The sequence below is a fragment of the Gymnoscopelus braueri genome (genome assembly GCF_963280865.1).
Source record: "Gymnoscopelus braueri genome assembly, chromosome: 4".
NCBI lineage: Eukaryota > Metazoa > Chordata > Actinopteri > Myctophiformes > Myctophidae > Gymnoscopelus > Gymnoscopelus braueri.
The window spans coordinates 58,010,141-58,027,761 of NC_137605.1; the positions used below are offsets into that span (position 1 = coordinate 58,010,141).

At 38.8% G+C, this 17,621-nt stretch overlaps 1 protein-coding gene and 1 long non-coding RNA gene across 2 annotated transcripts in view; both read left to right on the forward strand.

Moving 5' to 3' along the window:
* LOC308084818 overlaps positions 1-17,621 on the forward strand; it is a 244,260-nt gene that overhangs the window by 8,172 nt on the left and 218,467 nt on the right. The gene's annotated exons all lie outside the window — the stretch shown is intronic.
* On the forward strand, positions 3,333-12,786 carry LOC308084753 (uncharacterized protein). The gene is made up of 5 exons (XM_080427610.1): positions 3,333-3,658; positions 6,321-6,503; positions 7,125-7,179; positions 10,849-10,966; positions 12,626-12,786. Exons 1-5 carry the CDS (start codon positions 3,542-3,544, stop codon positions 12,657-12,659), a joined length of 507 nt encoding a protein of 168 aa, XP_080283736.1. The 5' UTR covers positions 3,333-3,541; the 3' UTR covers positions 12,660-12,786.

The window sequence follows — 17,621 nt, forward strand, 5'->3', positions numbered from 1 at the left end:
TGTGCTAGTTTTCAGCCGTTTCCCGCACACTACTGGTAGCACAGGCTCTCGTCTCTAGTAAAAAAAATAAAGAATACGCTTTCGCTACTCACCAAAACAAAGACGATATTAAGATGTTAAAAGCCCACTTTCTTTAGTGGGAACACTCTGAGCCCCCTCCTCACGTCTAAAATACACTTTTTGGACAGAAAAGAAAATATTCCACCGGATGGAAACATATTTTAGTTGCTCCACTGCGCCCCCTACAGATTTGGTCAATAGATAAATACCATTGACCATATCTGTAGGGGGCGCAGTGGAGCCCTACACTTTTTTCCCATCCGGTGAAATATTTTCTTTTCTGGCCAAAAAGTGTATTTTAGATGTGAGGAGGGGGCTCAGACAGAGTGGCTATTTGAAAATAGCCATCTACAAGCTCACAACACATCGCGATGTGACACGTTGTGAACTTGTAGATCTGCTATTTTCAAACATGTTAGTACTTTTACTTTTGGTACTTTAAGTACATTTTGATGCCAATACCTTTGTACTTTTACTCAAGTAATTTTTGAATTCCGGACTTTTTACTTGTAACGGAGTAGCCTTCTACATTGCAGTATTGATACTTTTACTTAAGTAAAACATTTGAGTACTTTTATATATGTCTGTCATTTTAATGTCAATGTTGAATTGAGTACATACATAAGGACCCTAGTATTTGAAACAAGCCAGTGGCTTTCTTAGTTTTTTCAATCCTATTTAGTTGACCTTGTATTTAAACTGTACTTTAATGTGCTTTTTTGCAATGCAAACTTTTAAATAAAGTATTCAATCAATCAATCAAAGACCCCCATAAGCTTGTAGATCTGCTGTTTTCAAATAGCAGATGTAATGGCACTTATGGCAGGTTTAAATGTGGCCTATTATAGTTGCTTCTTTTGGACTTGTGTTCATAGACCTCGTTGCTTATTTCTCTCGCAAAATCTGGCAACACTGACTGACACCTGCAGCCAAACCGGGGTCAAGTTAACCCAGTTAAAGCATTAGACTTCCGTCTGGTCTTTTCAAAATAAAATGTTAGAATGGGCTACAATCTTTTATTGTTTTAGCCTATGGGTTTATTGATTTGTTGACAGTGGTGGACAAAGTATACTCAGGTAGCCTCAGTGGTGAAAAAAGTACAACATTTTAAAGTAAAAGCATCAATTCTGCAAGTAGAAATTCTCTGTTACAAGTAAATCTATCAAAAATGTACGTACAATATACATATACATAATATAATATAATACATATAATATACAATATTTGCCTCTGAAATGTAGTAAAATTACTGAAAATTGGAAATATTTAGTAAAGTAAAAGTACCTCAAAATTGTAGGCTACTTATTAAGTACAGTACTCGAGTACATATACTTAGTTATTTTACACCACTGGGGTGGCCTATAATGCAAAGAAATGCAAATGACAAAGAATACATTTTCCTGAAATTGCCAGAAATTGCCAGGCATTTTCAAAAGTGGTGAAAATAGATGATCTACAAGCTCACAACGCGTCGCAGCGCCACACATTGGGAGCTTGTAGATTGGCTATTTTCACTATATTTGAACTAGGGCCTAAGTGGTTAATTCATAATATAGTTTGGGTCCCAAAAGTCCCTGAAATACAATGGACTCACAAGTAGGCTACAATATTTCTATTTAAAATGTAGAGGAGTGAAAGTCAAGCAATGTACAGTACTCAAGTAAATGCACTTAATTAGTTACTGTCCATCACCGTCTAGATCGCGATTCCCAAACGGTGGGTTCGGGGACACATTTGTATGGGTCACGAGTAAATATCCCTTTCTTTTTTGTTTCCTACATTTTTTTTTAATTATTATTTCAAAACATTTTCCACCAAAAAATCTAAACAAAGCAAAACTTTTCATGAATTAAAAGCAAATTCAATGATTTTTCAAAAGACTTTCATGAATAAATAAAAAAGAAAGAAAGAAAGAAATTCCCTGAATTAGAAAATAAATGTTTAAGAAGTAGCCTATAGTCAAAATAGCAGATCAACAAGCTCATGACGCGTCGCGATGCAACACTGCTATTTTCACTAGCTTGGGTCCTGGGGAGACATCAAATTTCCCTTTTTGGGTCTGGAGCCAAAACGTTTGGGATTGATCGATTAATGAATTAATTCATTTTACAAAAAGGCTTTATTTGGATCAAATAACATGCCATCCAAGAAAACCCCTTGGTCCAATGTATATATCCTAGTTATTCCAAACGCACATTGAGGGATGTCATTCTTTTATAAGATCAACAGTAGGCCTATGGCCTAGATTGGGTTGTGCAATTATCATGTGTCTACACTATTACTTTGAAATCCACCGATTTATTGCCATCGTCCTTTTCTCGTGTGAGTCAGTATAGAGCAAATAATTCTACGTCAGAATCGCTTTGCTTTTCTCTTTTCCGTGTGTGTGTGTGTGTGTGTGTGTGTGTGTGTGTGTGTGTGTGTGTGTGTGTGTGTCTGTGTGATTGTATTAATACTTGTTAGGGCCAAATGTCCCCTCAAGTACACAGTACTAGAATTTGAGAAATAGACATTCCGAGGACCATTTTCATTGGCCTCACATTTACAATTATAAAAATACTCAGGTTGGGATTAGTAGAAATAGACATTTAGAAGTTAGGTCTAGAAGTCATTTAGAAGTTAGGTCTAGGGATTAGAGATCAGGTTCGACAATCTATCAGGAACACACAGGTATTCAGCCACGCCCACATGCATCATCATCTCATAAATGACACAGCAGACAGCAGCAGTATTGACTAGTGTTTCCTGGTTTACACTGACCTCCTACAGTGTGTGTGTGTGTGTGTGTGTGTGTGTGTGTGTGTGTGTGTGTGTGTGTGTGTGTGTGTGTGTGTGTGTGTGTGTGTGTGTGTGTGTGTGTGTGTGTGTGTGTGTGTGTGTGTGTGTGTGTGTGTGTGTGTGTGTCATTAAGCAAAGCAAATGAACCACTGGACAAACAGGATTTTCATGCTGTTTATATTGTGTGTGTGTGTGTGTGTGAGAGAGAGAGAGAGAGAGAGAGAGAGAGAGAGAGAGAGGGGAGGTGACAGAGAGTGGGGTGTGGGGTGTGGCAGAGAGAGGGGAGGTGGGGGAGGTGATAGAGAGAGAGGGGGGGTGTGACAGAGAGAGAGAGAGGGGGGGTGTGACAGAGAGAGAACAGGTAGCAGGAATAATGACAGTCCCCGCCCGGCTGAACAGGTGGAACCTGTCACCTGACTAGAATAGCAGCTCAGGTGCTTAAACACACACACACACACACACACACACACACACACACACACACACACACACACTCACACACACACACGCCCTCGCTCAACAACCGGGACACCCTGAGCCACCACAGAAATGTGACACAAGTGACAGAGAACAGCAAGCAGCCATCTTCGTGAGGAGCTCCAAACGTCAGATCCGAAGCCAACCTCAACCTCTTCACTTTATCTCCTCTCTCCTTCCCTTCTTCCCTTCCTTCCTTGCTTCCTCGCTTCCTTAGCGGACAGACATGGTGAAGCTGGCGGCGGTCGTGGCCTTCCTGGCGGGCACGGTGATGGCGGTGATGATCTTCGAGGCAGTCAAGCGGGAGGTCAACCTACGGGAGCTGAAGCAGCGCATTGCACAGGCAAGGATGTTTTATGTATATACTTAATGACTTTAACCCCCATTAAGACCGGGAACGCGTCTGTGTGTCATTCTTTTTAGCTTTTTTTGGGCTATTCAAAAATAGCAGATCTACAAGCTCGTGGCGCGGCACTTGTGGATCTGCTATTTTTTGAAATTTTTTGAAAATGTGTGCAAATCTTTTAATGTATGTTTTTTTTAAAGTGAACATTTGTAACTCAAATCTTTGCTTCTGGGGGTATTCTACAAATGTCTTCTAAATCCTAACAGTTTTTTTTAAACGTATGTTGCTATAATCAGTGGTTCTCTTTTTCATGTCAGGGACCACCCCAAAAATATATGTATTTGTCCGCGGAAAATATTTTGTTCCAGGGACCCCCAGAAGCAAAGATTTGAGTTAAAAATGTATATATATTCAAAGAATTGCACACATTTTCACGATTTCTTTTTAAAAAATAGTAGATCTACAAGCTCATAGCGTGACACTCGGTGCTGCGCTATGAGCTTGTATATCTGCTATTTTTGAACAGCCTAAGAAATCTAAAAATGACACAAATTCTTTCCCGGTCTTAGAGGGTTAAGACCTGAGGCCGATTCGAGAAAAAAAAAAGGCTTCTAAATCCGTAGTTCTCAAACGTTTTGGTGCCAAGGACCCCCAAAATGATATGTATTTGACCCCCATCTGAAAATGTTTTGTGCCAGGGACCCCCAGAAGAGAAGATTTGTTTAAAATATATATATATATATATATATATATATATATATATATATATATATATATATATATATATATATATATATATATTCAGACATTTTCAAGATTTATCAAAAATGTTCAAAAATAGCAGATGTACAAGCTTGCAGTGTGGCACGAAGCTTGTAGATCTGCTATTTTTGAGAACCACTGTCTAAAACCAAAAGTCTAAAAATGACACATGATGCTTTCCCAGTTTTAATGGGTTAACCACTTATTGTATATGGTCGACCGGAGTCCGTCAGGACTCTGTGCTAGTGTATTTTCTGTTTTAGCTCTGCATTAAATATGAGAGCTTTTGTGGATCGGCTATTTTCTGCGAGAGTTGTCCCCCCAGAATACGAATACTTGGGGTTTAAGTGGTTAAATACAACTTGAAGGAAAATTCATAAATTATTTTCGTAACTGTACTGTGTGTTTACTTTCGAAGACTTACTAAAACTAACTATCAATGAGAAATGTCCTTAGTTGAGGTCTTTTTCAATTGTGGCATATACATGAAATAATATTTTCCCAATATTTGTAGCTGTGCTTTAGTTTTAAGACGTGTTCATAAACATTAAGTTTGCCCTCCCCTTGCTTGTGGCAAACGTCATATTTATATTTCAGTATTGTTCCTCAGTCACAGTCATCAAACACTAAAATGTTAAAATGTTTGTCTGTGTCGGACCCCAGGAAGACTAGCTTTTGTCATGGCAAAAGCTAATGGGGATCCTAATAAACAAAAACAAAAAAACAAAACTATAGTGAAACCATCTAGCAGTGGTTTTTATCCGTTTTTATAGTAAAACATAGCAGATCTACAAACTACAACGCGGTGCATCACACTGTTTTCTGTAAATATACTTTTTATTGCTCCTGGTATTGATGATTTTTGGTGTAACATTGTGTGGACCAGAATTGAAGCAAACGCAGTTTAAAACCCATTAAAACTAGGAAAGCACATCTCTGTCATTTTAGATTTTTTAAGGTGGCTATTCAAAAACAGCAGATCTACAAGCTCACAGCGCATCAATTTGTGCCGTGCTGCGAGCTTGTAAATCCGCTATTTTTTTTAATTTCTGTTCGAAAAAGCTTGAAAGTGTGAGAACTACTGATTTAGAGGGCATTTTGTATAGAATCTGCCTCAGGTCTTAAAGCAGCACTACGTAGTTTGGGGTATCATCAGGGACCACTTTGGACACAAATAACATGGCAGCCAAATTATTTGACTTCATTACCCAAGAGTCTCTGCAAGCATGTCTGACAGGCAGTTCTGCCTCGGTGCCTTGGCAAATGCCAGGATGAAACTCATTGTCTCCCCTAGACATACAGTAGTAATACAGTCAAGCCCCTATAGCAGGGACCCCCCTGAGTCTATACATTTATGGAATGATGATTGTTATTGCTTAAACATTTAACTTTATGATTTTGTAGGACATAATATGCTATATAGTTGTTAAATAGTTACATAGTGCTGCTTTAACCCATTGAGACCTGAGGCCGATTCTACAAATGTCTTCTAAATCCTAACAGTTTTCTGAAAATCGTATTTCAGTGGTTCTCAAACTTTTTCGTGTCAAGGACCACCCAAAATGATACGTAATTGGGAGCAGACCCCCATCTCAAAATATTTTGTTCCAGGGACCCCCCAGAAGCAAAGATATGAGTTAAAAATGTTCGCTTATAATATTCAAAGATTTGCACACATTAAAAAAAAAAAAAAAAAGTAGCAGATCTACAAGCTCACGAAGTGACGCGCTATGAGCTTGTATATCTGCTATTTCTGAACAGCCAAAGTATAACATAATGGTCAAAGTGGTTCCACAGATGCTTTCCCTGTTTTAATGGGTCGATTGGTTTCAAAAACTAACCAGAGGAAAAAAACATTCAAAAGCTCTATTAAACAACCGTATTGGGTCCCATGCAGGACGTGGTGGGGGTGAAGGGCAAGGAAGGGGCCATCGTGGTCATTAAGGGTCAGATCCAGGAGCTGAGGAACACACTGACCCCCCTGAACAACAAGAGAGACGAGCTGCTCAGGCAGAAAGAGAACCTGGAGAAGGAGAAGGCCAACCTGGCAACCAACATCCAGACCTGTAACAACCAGAAGGTATATAGGCCTCTCACAATTATTGCATATCACCAGTGGTGGAAAAAGTACTCAAATGTTTTAAAAATGTTGTAAAAGTACCAATACTGCAATATATACATACTCTGTTACAAGTATAAGTCCAGAATTCAAAATTTAGTTGAGTAAAAGTACAAAAGTATTGGCATCAAAATATACGTAAAGTACCAAAAGTAAAAGTACTCAAATGTTTTAAAATAGCAGATCTACAAGCTCACAACGCGTCGTGACGCGTTGTGAGCTTGTAGATCGTCTATTTTCAAATAGCTGAGGTATAAAATAGGACTAAAGTGGTTAATGTATGTTTTATAATATCATAATTTATATCTTGAAAATGAACTAGTAACTAAAGTTTTCATATAATTGTAGTGGAGTAAAAGTACAATATTTGCCTCTGAGATGTAGTGGAGTAGAAGTAAAAGTATTGGAAATTGGAAATACTCAAGTACAAATATCTCAAAATTGTACTTAAGTACAATACTTAAGAAAATAAGAAAATGTTAATGTGCATAGGTACATTAAGTACTCACTGCTGTATGGAGAGCAGTAGCTCCTGGCATCACAGATATGTTTGATTGAACTTTGACCTGTTCTCCTCCACAGGCAGAGGCTGACAAGAAGAAGGCAGAGACGGCAGAGAAGCTCAATAAAATCAAATGTAAGACACACACACGCACAGACGCACGCACGGTCGCACGCACACACGCAAGAGCCCTTGAAACTGTCACTTTGTTCAAACAGTAACGTCAACAATTGTGGCATTTAGCAGACACTCTTATCCTGAGTTAAGCAAATATCAATGGCATTGGTATCTAAGATACTCAGAGGGACAGTGCCCTCAATACCTGTAACTACTTCTCCAGAGTGAGTGACACCCACAGCCACAACACCAGAGGGAGCGCCTACGATCTGGTACCCCCCGAATTTAGAACAATCATGGGAAAATATTCGTCCTACTACTCCGCCACCATAATGTGGAATTCCCGGACTGGGAAAGAATTTTTTTGGCTATTCAAAAATAGCAGATATACAAGCTCATAGTGCGGAACCGAGTGCCGCGCTATGAGCTTGTATATCTGCTACTTTTGAAAAATCGTGAACATTTGTGCAAAGGACCACCCAAAATGATATGTATTTAGCCACGGACCCCAATCTCAAAATATGTTGTTCCATGGACCCCCCCAGAAGCAAAGATTTGAGTTACAAATGTTTGCTTTAAAAAATATATATTCAAAGAGTTGCACAAATTTTCACAATTTAAAACAAAACAAAAATCTGATCTACACGCTCATAGTGCGGCACTCTGTGCCTCACTATGAGCTTGTATATCTGCTATTTTTGTATAGCCAAAGTATAAAATATGGATAAAGTGGTTACACAGATTTGGTTTGGGTCAATGGATGGAGTTTTCCAGTGATTCACATCCTTTAATCATTAAAGAGGTGGTGCCATGGTTTTGCACTTTTTCTGTTTTTCATGTGTCTATGAGGTTGATAGAACTTCATTAAGCCCGGTGGTGTTTTTATGGTGTTTTATGTATTCTCTGACTATTTTGAGTTTATACCAGGAGGCTGAAACCTTGAGGGTCAAACGTGCCAATAGAGAAACAGCGCTTTAGTGTCATAGTAAAAATATACCCTCCCCCTCATTATCATAACACAACAGGTGTGGGCATGAGGAGGAGGAGGGACTAGGACAGGTGGGTGGTGCTAAGGTGGTGGAGGAGGTGCTAAGGTGAGAACCAGGTATACTTAATGAACTGGAGGCGTGTCCACATAAAAACATAATTTTAACGATTTCTGTACACTTTTTTGAAAAAAATCTTCCTCCTAGTATAACCATAATACCTGATGATTATGTTTTAGGGGGGGGGGGGATCACTGAAAATCACGGCACCCCGTCTTTAAAGGATGTGAATCACTGGAAAAGGATATGTCAGAAAACTACAAGTGGAGATAGATAAATCCCCTTGATAAGAGGGGACACAGACCCCGTTTTTTTCTCCTCTGTAAATATAGCGTCAGCTTGTAGATCTGCTAATTTTGAGAAAAGAGATTTGGTGTAGATTGAAAAAGAACACGCCAAGTACAGTGCAAGTGTAGAGGGTCTAAGCGGTTAAAAACGGAAGTGATATTGATAAATTCCCCCAAAATATTACAGTATTCTGTGGCACCCTGGACCTGTGTCACAGCACCCTAGGGTACCCACTTTGAGAAGCCCTGCAATAGGGGAAGGGATTCAAAATCACGTGGAGTGTTAGAGGTGCCTCTTGCATGGTTTATATAATGTTGCATATCGTCACCTTGCTAAAATAATGGCATATGACATTTTTTTTTTTTTTTTTCAGAAAACAGAAACAACTGAACCAAAGCAAACTATATGATATGTCTTAATCATTTCACCCAAAATGTTTATTACAATACATGACTATTGGCATACAAATAATGCTGTCTGTCAGTTATTGAACCCATTAAGACCGGGAACGCATCTGTGTTATTTTAAGATTTCTTTGGCTATTCAAAAATAGCAGATATACAAGCTCATAGCGTGGCACCGAGTGCCACGCTATATGAGCTTGTAGATCTGCTATTTTTGAGAAATCGTGAAGATGTGTGCAAATCTTTGAATATATACAAAAAAAAAAAAAAAAAATATATATATATATATATATATATATATATATATATATATATATATATATATATATATATATATATATATACTCAAAGATTTGCGCAATCTTTCATGATTTTTGAATAGCCAAAGAAATCTTAAAATGACACAGATGTGTTCTCAGTCTTAATGGGATAACATAGAGCATTAAATGACTGAGGCCAATTTGTTTTTTAATTTAGGCAATTGTAAACCTGACTTAAGCCAAATTATTAATGGAGTACTGTAAGTAACTTACTCCAGACTTAAGCCATTTTGTTTTGCCTAAGTCCCATTGTCTTGACTTAGACAACATAAAATGGCCTATTTCACACTCTTGAGATAGGCCACTATACTACTGGGGTTGGTACAGCATGATCCTTTACAATAAGGATATAGGCGAGGTGACCAGTGTCATGAAGACCTGATTTAGGCAGAAATATCATTTTCCCCCAAAAAATTACATATGCCATTATTTTAACCCATTCAAGCCGGGAACGCATCTCTGTCATTTTAGATTTCTTTGGCTATTAAAAAATAGCAGATCTACAAGCTCATAGCATGGCACCGAGTGCCACACTGTGAGCTTGTAGATCTGCTTTTTGTTTTGTTTTAATCATGGACATTTTGTGCAAATCTTTGAATATATATATATTTTTTAAAGCAAACATTTTTAATTCAAATCTTTGCTTCTGGGGATTCTACAAATGTATTCTAAATCCTAACAGTTTTTTGAAAAAACTTATTTTGCTATAATATCAGTGGTTCTCAAACCTTTTCATGTCAAGGATCCCCCAAAATGATATGTATTTGGCCGCTGACCCCCATTTCAAAATATTCTGTTCCAGGGAACCCCCAGAAGTTGTAACAGAGTTTAAAATTTTAGCTTAAAAAATATATATATATTCAAAGATTTAAAAAAAATAGCAGATCTACAAGCTCATAGCGCGGCACTCAGTGCCCGGCACTGAGTGCCGTGCTATGAGCTTGTAGATCTGCTATTTTTGAATAGCCAAAGAAATCTAAAAATGACACGCAGATGCGTTCCCGGACTAAAAGGGTTCAGAAGGTGATGATACGTTGCATTTTAATGCGTTGCTATTTGTTTGTGAGGTCTCTCTTGTAATTTCTGATCTCAAAGGGACTTCCTGGTAAAATAAAGGTTAAAGCTAAATTTACTTAGTAATATAAATACTATAGTGTCCACCTTTATGCTTATAAAGGTTCTCTAAAAGATCAATTTTTTTAACACAAATTGATGGACCTCGATATACATGATTCTACAAAATAAAACAAACATTGAGCACAGGATATTGTAGCCTCCCTGTTACATTCCAATCTACTAGTAGCATTTAGCTCCCTATGGAAAGCAGCTGAACATGTAGGGTAACAACAGTAATGGTACTGTAACATCTACAATGACCATGGAAATCCACAACACACAGTAAAACATAAGGAGCATGCTCACTGACATGGAGAACTGTCCTAAACTACGAATACGCCGAATGGCTGAAATAAATAAATATGCAATTAATTGCGATTAATCAAATTAACTTTGACAGCCCTAGTACAGATGCTGTACATAGGAATGTAAAAAAAAAAAAAAAAAACATTTTACTAGCGTGATAAATTGTAAATAAAGACAAATGTGTGTGTGTTTTGTGTCCCCATGCAGCTGACTTTGAGGGGGAGAAGAAGAAAGCTCAGGAGCAGATCCAGGCCCTAAAACAGAACATCCTGGACAGAGACAACGCTATCTGTGCTTTGGTAGACAAGACCAACGCGGAGGCACGGTAAGACATGAACGCGCACGCACACACGCGCGCGCGCACGCACGCACGCACGCACGCGCGCGCGCACGCACGCACGCACGCACACGCACACGCACACGCACACTTATATGACGTTTAGAATTGGGCTGGGGCTTAGAATGGGGACCAACATACTGTATAAAGCTCTGGTTCTCAACCTTTTCAGGCCACAACCCCCAAAAATAATCATAATTTGAAGGGGACCCCTCCAAAATAATCATATTTTAAAACACATTGAGTGCCAAGAACGCATATATGCGTTCTTTGCGTTATTTTGAATCCATCACTTGAGTGCCAAGAACGCATATATGCGTTTTTTTTTTTTTTTACATTTTTTTTATTTGACCCAAAGACCAAGGAGATATGATTTTTTGAAGATTTAAACTCCCATCCACTTCCTTGTTAACTTAAAACTTAAAAATTCTGTATCTCGGCTCCTGAGTACTTTTTTTTTCTCAATGAAAAATCTCTGGCATAAAACAGCTAAAAAATCTGAAATAACTCTGGCATTAACTGGGGACCCCCCAAAATAATCATATTTGAACTGCGGACCCCCACCCTGACAAGAACTTGGAATTGTAGGAGTTGAGGCATTCAATTCTGTTTGACTCTGTTCCACAGATACATATTGTGAAAATAGCCGATCTACAAGCTCACAAAGCCTCGCGTTGCGAGGCGTTGTGAGCTTGTAGATCGGCTATTTTCACAATGTTTTCCTCTTTCTTATATCATTTGACAATTTGTCACTTCACTGTCATCTGGGGACCCCCAAACATATCATGTGTGGACCCCACTGTGGGTCCCGACCCACAGGTTGAGAACCACTGCTGATATTGTTCAGTAGCTTTATGTCTAAATGAGACCTACATACAGTATGTTAGTTTGAGGTCTTGTTCCGACTCAAAGATGGAATCATGTGGATCTCAGGATCTACTGATGATTGTGTCTCTGACATATCCATGACGTATGACAAAGTTTTTTTGTTTAAAGGTTAAAGCACTATATTGTGATAGTATTCATTGTTATAGAGTGTTTGTTCAGTAACAGGGGCCTCCCTGTCTCTCCAGATCTTTAGTTAACAGAAACTGCATTTTCAAGTGGGTTGCACATTTCAGATAATCAGGAGATGGTACCCATTTATCCCATTTATGTTCCAGTTCCAATTGCTCACTTCTTTGTGTCATCACTTGGTTCCAATTGCATTTGTTTATCCTTCATCCTGTGTGATTTGGATAAAAGACTCCTGTTACTGAACAATAACTCTATAGTAATGATTACTATCACAATATAGAGCTATTTAATACTGTTACTGAACAAACACTCTATAGTAATGATTACTATCACAATATAGAGCTATTTAACACTGTTACTGAACAAACACTCTATAGCAATGATTACTGTCACAATATAGAGCTATTTAACACTTACTGAACGGCGGGGGGGGGGGGGGGGCTCGATGAGATGCTTGTAGGCTGGGTGATACCAGGGTCAACCTTCTTATAAATGTCAGGAGTCAGGTCAGGTCTAGAAATGACTTTGTAATTCATGAATAAAGACACAATCCAACAGGGAGGGACTGACCTCTTTCCGTTTAAATCAATAAAAGACGACAAACAATGCTTTTGTTTCCTCACTTTGCAGAAAACTGTGTGGCATTTCTGAAGCGGCAAGATGAAGTCGATGGAAGCCACAGCACGACGGAGACCTTTCTACAGTACATTGTAGTTATTGTTATATTTTTTCACAAATGTATCTGTCTTCATTATTTTGTAGGAAGTAAAGCTATGTTAATGAAAACACAATGTTTGTTTGTGCATCTGTACTCTCTCACGCACACATGCACGCGCGCACACACACACACACACAGACACACACACACACACACACACACACACACACACACACACACACACACACACACACACACACACACACACACACACACACATAACTCTTACACATCTCTGCCCAGATATATGTCTACTGTAAATCAGTGGTGGAAAGTAACTAAGTACATTTACTTAAGTACTGTACTCAAGTACAATTTTGAGGTATATGTACCTTACTTTACTATTTCCAATTTCCAATACTTTTACTTCTACTCCACTACATCTCACAGGCAAATATTGTACTTTTACTCCACTACAATTATTTTAAAACTTTAGTTACTAGCTACTTTGCAGATATAAATTATTACATCTTAAAACATACATTAACCAGCCCTATTTTATACATAGGCAATTTTCAAACATTTTAGTACTTTTACTTTTGATACTTCAAGTCTATTTTTGTACTTTCACTCAAGTAACATAAGGCCTTTTACTTGTAACACAGTATTTTTATATTGTGGTATTGCTACTTTTACTTAAGTAAAAGTGGTGAGTACTTTTTACACCACTGCTGTAAATGACTGCTTAACTTTACCTACTTCAATAGTCATCACCCAGACCAAACCAAACAAAATAGTGAGTGTGTAAATGCTGTGTGTGTGACACATGTTCTTCAGGTTCAGCCAGTACGCCTGCATTCTCATGTTCATGCATTGTTTGAATCACACACTGATATTCTCATCTCCGTTTTCAAGTGGACCCTGGAGCCCTTTCAACAAAGACCAGTGTTGTCATGTTATTATACATGTTATTATAAGTGACCGTCGGCTTGTTTTTTCTGTAAAGTTGCTTGTAAATATTGATAGTTGCGGGTTGCGTTTTTTTGGGCTTGTTTCTAAAGTGTGCTTATGTTGGGCTTGTTTCCTAAATGCTGTTTAAACCAGTGGTCCTCAAACATTTTCATGTCAAGGTTTCATGTATTTGTCCTCAGACAAGATTGTCTTTTTTCAAATAGCCGCAGTCTAGTCGCTTCTTTTGGCCTTTGTTTTCATAGACCTGTTTGCTTATTTCTCTCGCAACATCTGGCAACACTGCCTGCTTCACACCAGAGCCATAAAGAGAGTTCCGACACTAGCGTCAACTGACTCCCATTGTAAGAATGGAATGCGGAAGTGCTCTGTCTATCTCAATGAAATAGTTCCAATGTTTGGAACTATAGCCCATAGAAGCCCGCTTTGCGGCAAGATCAAAGCGTGTCGTTACGCTCTTTTCTACACTCTGCTTCACACTTGAGACAGATACACTCAACACACATTAAACACCAGTACAACAATGGGAGCTGACCAGTACAACCACAGTCTTAGGGCGGATTCAGACTATGGTCCCGGGTGTGCACCCGTGCGCACATGGCAGATGTTGTGGTAGTGTGAATGTAGCGTACCGTTCCCCATAACGCATCACCGTACCGTACCCGAAACCACCTGGGGAGGTAGTCTCGAGTCCGATTCATAATCATCATTCATTAATTCATAATATCCTTTTTGTATGTTTGGATCCCGAAGAGACACCTAATGCATCTTTAGCGGACCACTTCTTTTAGGCCTGTGGTACTCAACCTGTGGGTCGGGACCCCCAGGGGGGTCCCCACATGATGTTTTTGGGGGGTCCCCAGATGACAGTAAAGTGACAATTTAAGGATTTTCAAGATTTCTTTTCAAGATTAAAAAAATAATAATAATCAACAAACCATACAATAAAACTGGTCAAACATTGGCGATAATTGTAAAATAATATAAGATCTACAGCAGTACACTGAATTACGATAAAGTACACCTTGCGCAAGGCTAGAACTTATGACGTGTTTTGAGCTTGTAGATCTACTGTTTTTGCTATTTTTTTATTGGAATCCTGAAAGTAACATTTTGATTTAATTTCAAATGCATTTACTTATACTTATGTTAACTTTTTGAACTTAAATACAAATACATTGGATATAAAAAAAGACAATAGAATTTTAATACTAGTCATTAAGCTACTAATATATACTTAAAGGTAGGGTAAGTGATTTGCGTTGGTTAAAATAATTGTTAAATAGCTCTATATTCTGATAGTACTCATTGCTATAGAGTGTTTGTTCAGTATTAGGAGTCTCCTTGTCTCTCCAGCTCTTTATAAAACAGAAAATGCATTTTCGTTTCAGTTTCAGTTTCATTTCCTATTTTATCCAACCAGGACAGAGAACTCAATCAGGATACAGATTAAACAAGTGAAATTGGAAGTGAAGACACTAAGAAATGAGCATGCAAAATTTGAACTGGAACACTATACAAATTAAGCTTAAAAATGGGTACTTTCTCCTGATTGGCTGAGATTTTGACACCTACCGAAAAATGTATTTTCTGTTTATTAAAGAGCTGGAGAGACGGGGAGACATCTGTTACTGAAAAAACACTCTATAGCAATGATTACTATCAGAATATAGTATTTTATCCTTTTAACAAAATACTTTTTGTTTTAACCAAAAAATATCACTTACCCTACCTTTAACAGCTGAAATCAATAATATATCAGTATTCCGATATTAACCTGCGGGCCGCATTAAGTGAAGGTGGGGGGCGCATGTGGCCCCCGGGCCGCCAGTTGCCCATGTATGGTATCACGCAGAGTTAACTTTTCCAAAACTAGACTATCCAAAATGTTCCCATCCATTGATCAATGTGAAAGATGACTCTCCTCACCATGTAACATTGAGTTATTATGTTTTATTTCTGCTCCAAACTTAATACATTTTGGAGTGACAATTTCAATATCCTGTCCAAGGTTTTGGGTTTTGAAATACAGACAAAACCCCTAATAGCGATATTTTTGGGTCACAGGTGGTTGTTGTACTCGGATCAACTCCACACAATAAGACATATTAGCTTTCACATCCCTCTTGGCGAGACGTTGTGTTCTACTCAGTGGTGGAAAAAGTACTCACACTTTTTACTAAAGTAAAAGTATCAATACTGCAATATAGAAATACTCTGTTACAAGTAAAAGTTCGGAATTCAAAATTTACTTGAGTAAAAGTACAAAAGTATTGGCATCAAAATGTACTTTAAGTACCAAAAGTAAAAGTACTAATTATGTGTCCCATTTCAAGTTTTCAAGTGTATAAAAATCGTTTGAAAGTAAAAGTATTGGAAATTGGAAATTCTCAAGTAAAGTGCAAATAACTCAAAACTGTACTTAATTAAGTACAGTACTTAAGTAGGTAGAACCGGGACGAACGACGCGCAGGGACGGTTGCAACACGGACCTTTTTTCATGCTACACTTAAAATTCGTCACATCCGGCGACGTCACCCTCTTCGTCTTCGGTCGAAAACATCAGACACGATTTTGTTGGCAGAGTTGAAGCCACTTTTGTGTATTTCCACACTGTAGTAAAAAATACCCTATTTGAGTGTTTTCCATTTGTACTGCTGTGTTTATTTGGTGCTAATCTCTCAAGAACAGATTCTGCACTGCGTTGGAATCTGTCGGGGAGGTTCGTCATAACAAGTGCGCATGGGCGTGCCTTCAGATCAGGAAGCGGGCCGCGCTTTACCCAATCAAATGTAGTGGGCGGGATTCACGTGTCCGTCTATCCTTCCCCCCTCGAAACAAACCGAAACTAATTTAACAATAGCGTCCGCGGAGCAGACAAAACCACGGAAAGATATTCACATTTTAACTTACTCTTTCATCATAGAAACAAGTGGGCTTATAACCAAAACGATCCATGTTCTCTGGGAGAAGTGGTGTTAGTGTTCCGTGTAGAAATATTGTTAGTGGGAATGAAAACATAGTCGCACCAACCGGAAGTGATGCGCTGAAGGCATAACACAAACACCGGTTTCCTTGCGCTCTGGTGTTACGTCGACTTCCTCCCAGAGCCAACAGACATAGAACAAACAGCAGAGGGCGCTGTTTTTCATTTTCAGTTGGCGATGGGTTCCCAGATTGATTTGGTGCCGATTGTAAATGGATTTTGTCTGTTAGGCTAATCTGTGGGCTAACTCTCAGTGAAGGTTCCATTGAAAAATATTCATTAGCTTTTGTGCTAGCTAGCAAAACATCCGGGGAGGGCAGGGAGGGACGAACGGCGCATTAAGCCACTCGATGCATTACGGACAGGGAGGGACGAACGGTGCATGTGTAAAACACAAAGTTGAGGAAACAGACAGAGGGGACATTAACATGATACATTTATTTGACTATCAGCATGGTCATTTGCTCGTAGGGTTCTACTGAAGCATCAATGAGAGTTAGATGCCAGAAATGTAACGTTTGTACTTGTTATAGGACATTTCATCCGACCGCGCCGTCCGACCCCCTTGTATGCACCGTTCGTCCCGACTGGCGGCCGTGTGCGGAGAGTAGCGCAACGTCACTTTACTTACCGATTGCGTTCGACTCGTTTCACTAAAATTAAAACGGACTGCGGGTAATGGGAGAGGACAAGTGTCTCTTGTTCACAAAAAAGTATGGTTACATGAAATTAAGTAATCTCTGTGCAGGGAGGGAAATAGAAAAGGGTGCGTCGTTGGACCCCACTCTCCCCTAAATCTACTTAGTTACTTTCCGCCACTGGTTCTACTCCATGTGGCTCAGGGATGTTATGTCTTATATTAAGTTGGAAAAGATAACATATTCTGTAAAGGGCAAATCTGCATTTTTTTTCCTCCAATAAATGGGATCCCTTTATAACCTATACTTCAGCTCACTTCAAACTCTGCCCCCTGACTGATGATGCGTATAGCAAGTACAACATCATAACATTCA

What these genes read in the sequence shown, in the direction of transcription:
- LOC308084753 (XM_080427610.1), top strand. Translation starts at nt 3,542, where the DNA reads ATGGTGAAGCTGGCGGCGGTCGTGGCCTTCCTGGCGGGCACGGTGATG. An exon ending in TGAAGCAGCGCATTGCACAG is followed by an intron (nt 3,659 to 6,320) that starts GCAAGGATGTTT and finishes GGTCCCATGCAG; the next exon opens with GACGTGGTGGGGGTGAAGGG. An exon ending in AGACCTGTAACAACCAGAAG is followed by an intron (nt 6,504 to 7,124) that starts GTATATAGGCCT and finishes TCTCCTCCACAG; the next exon opens with GCAGAGGCTGACAAGAAGAA.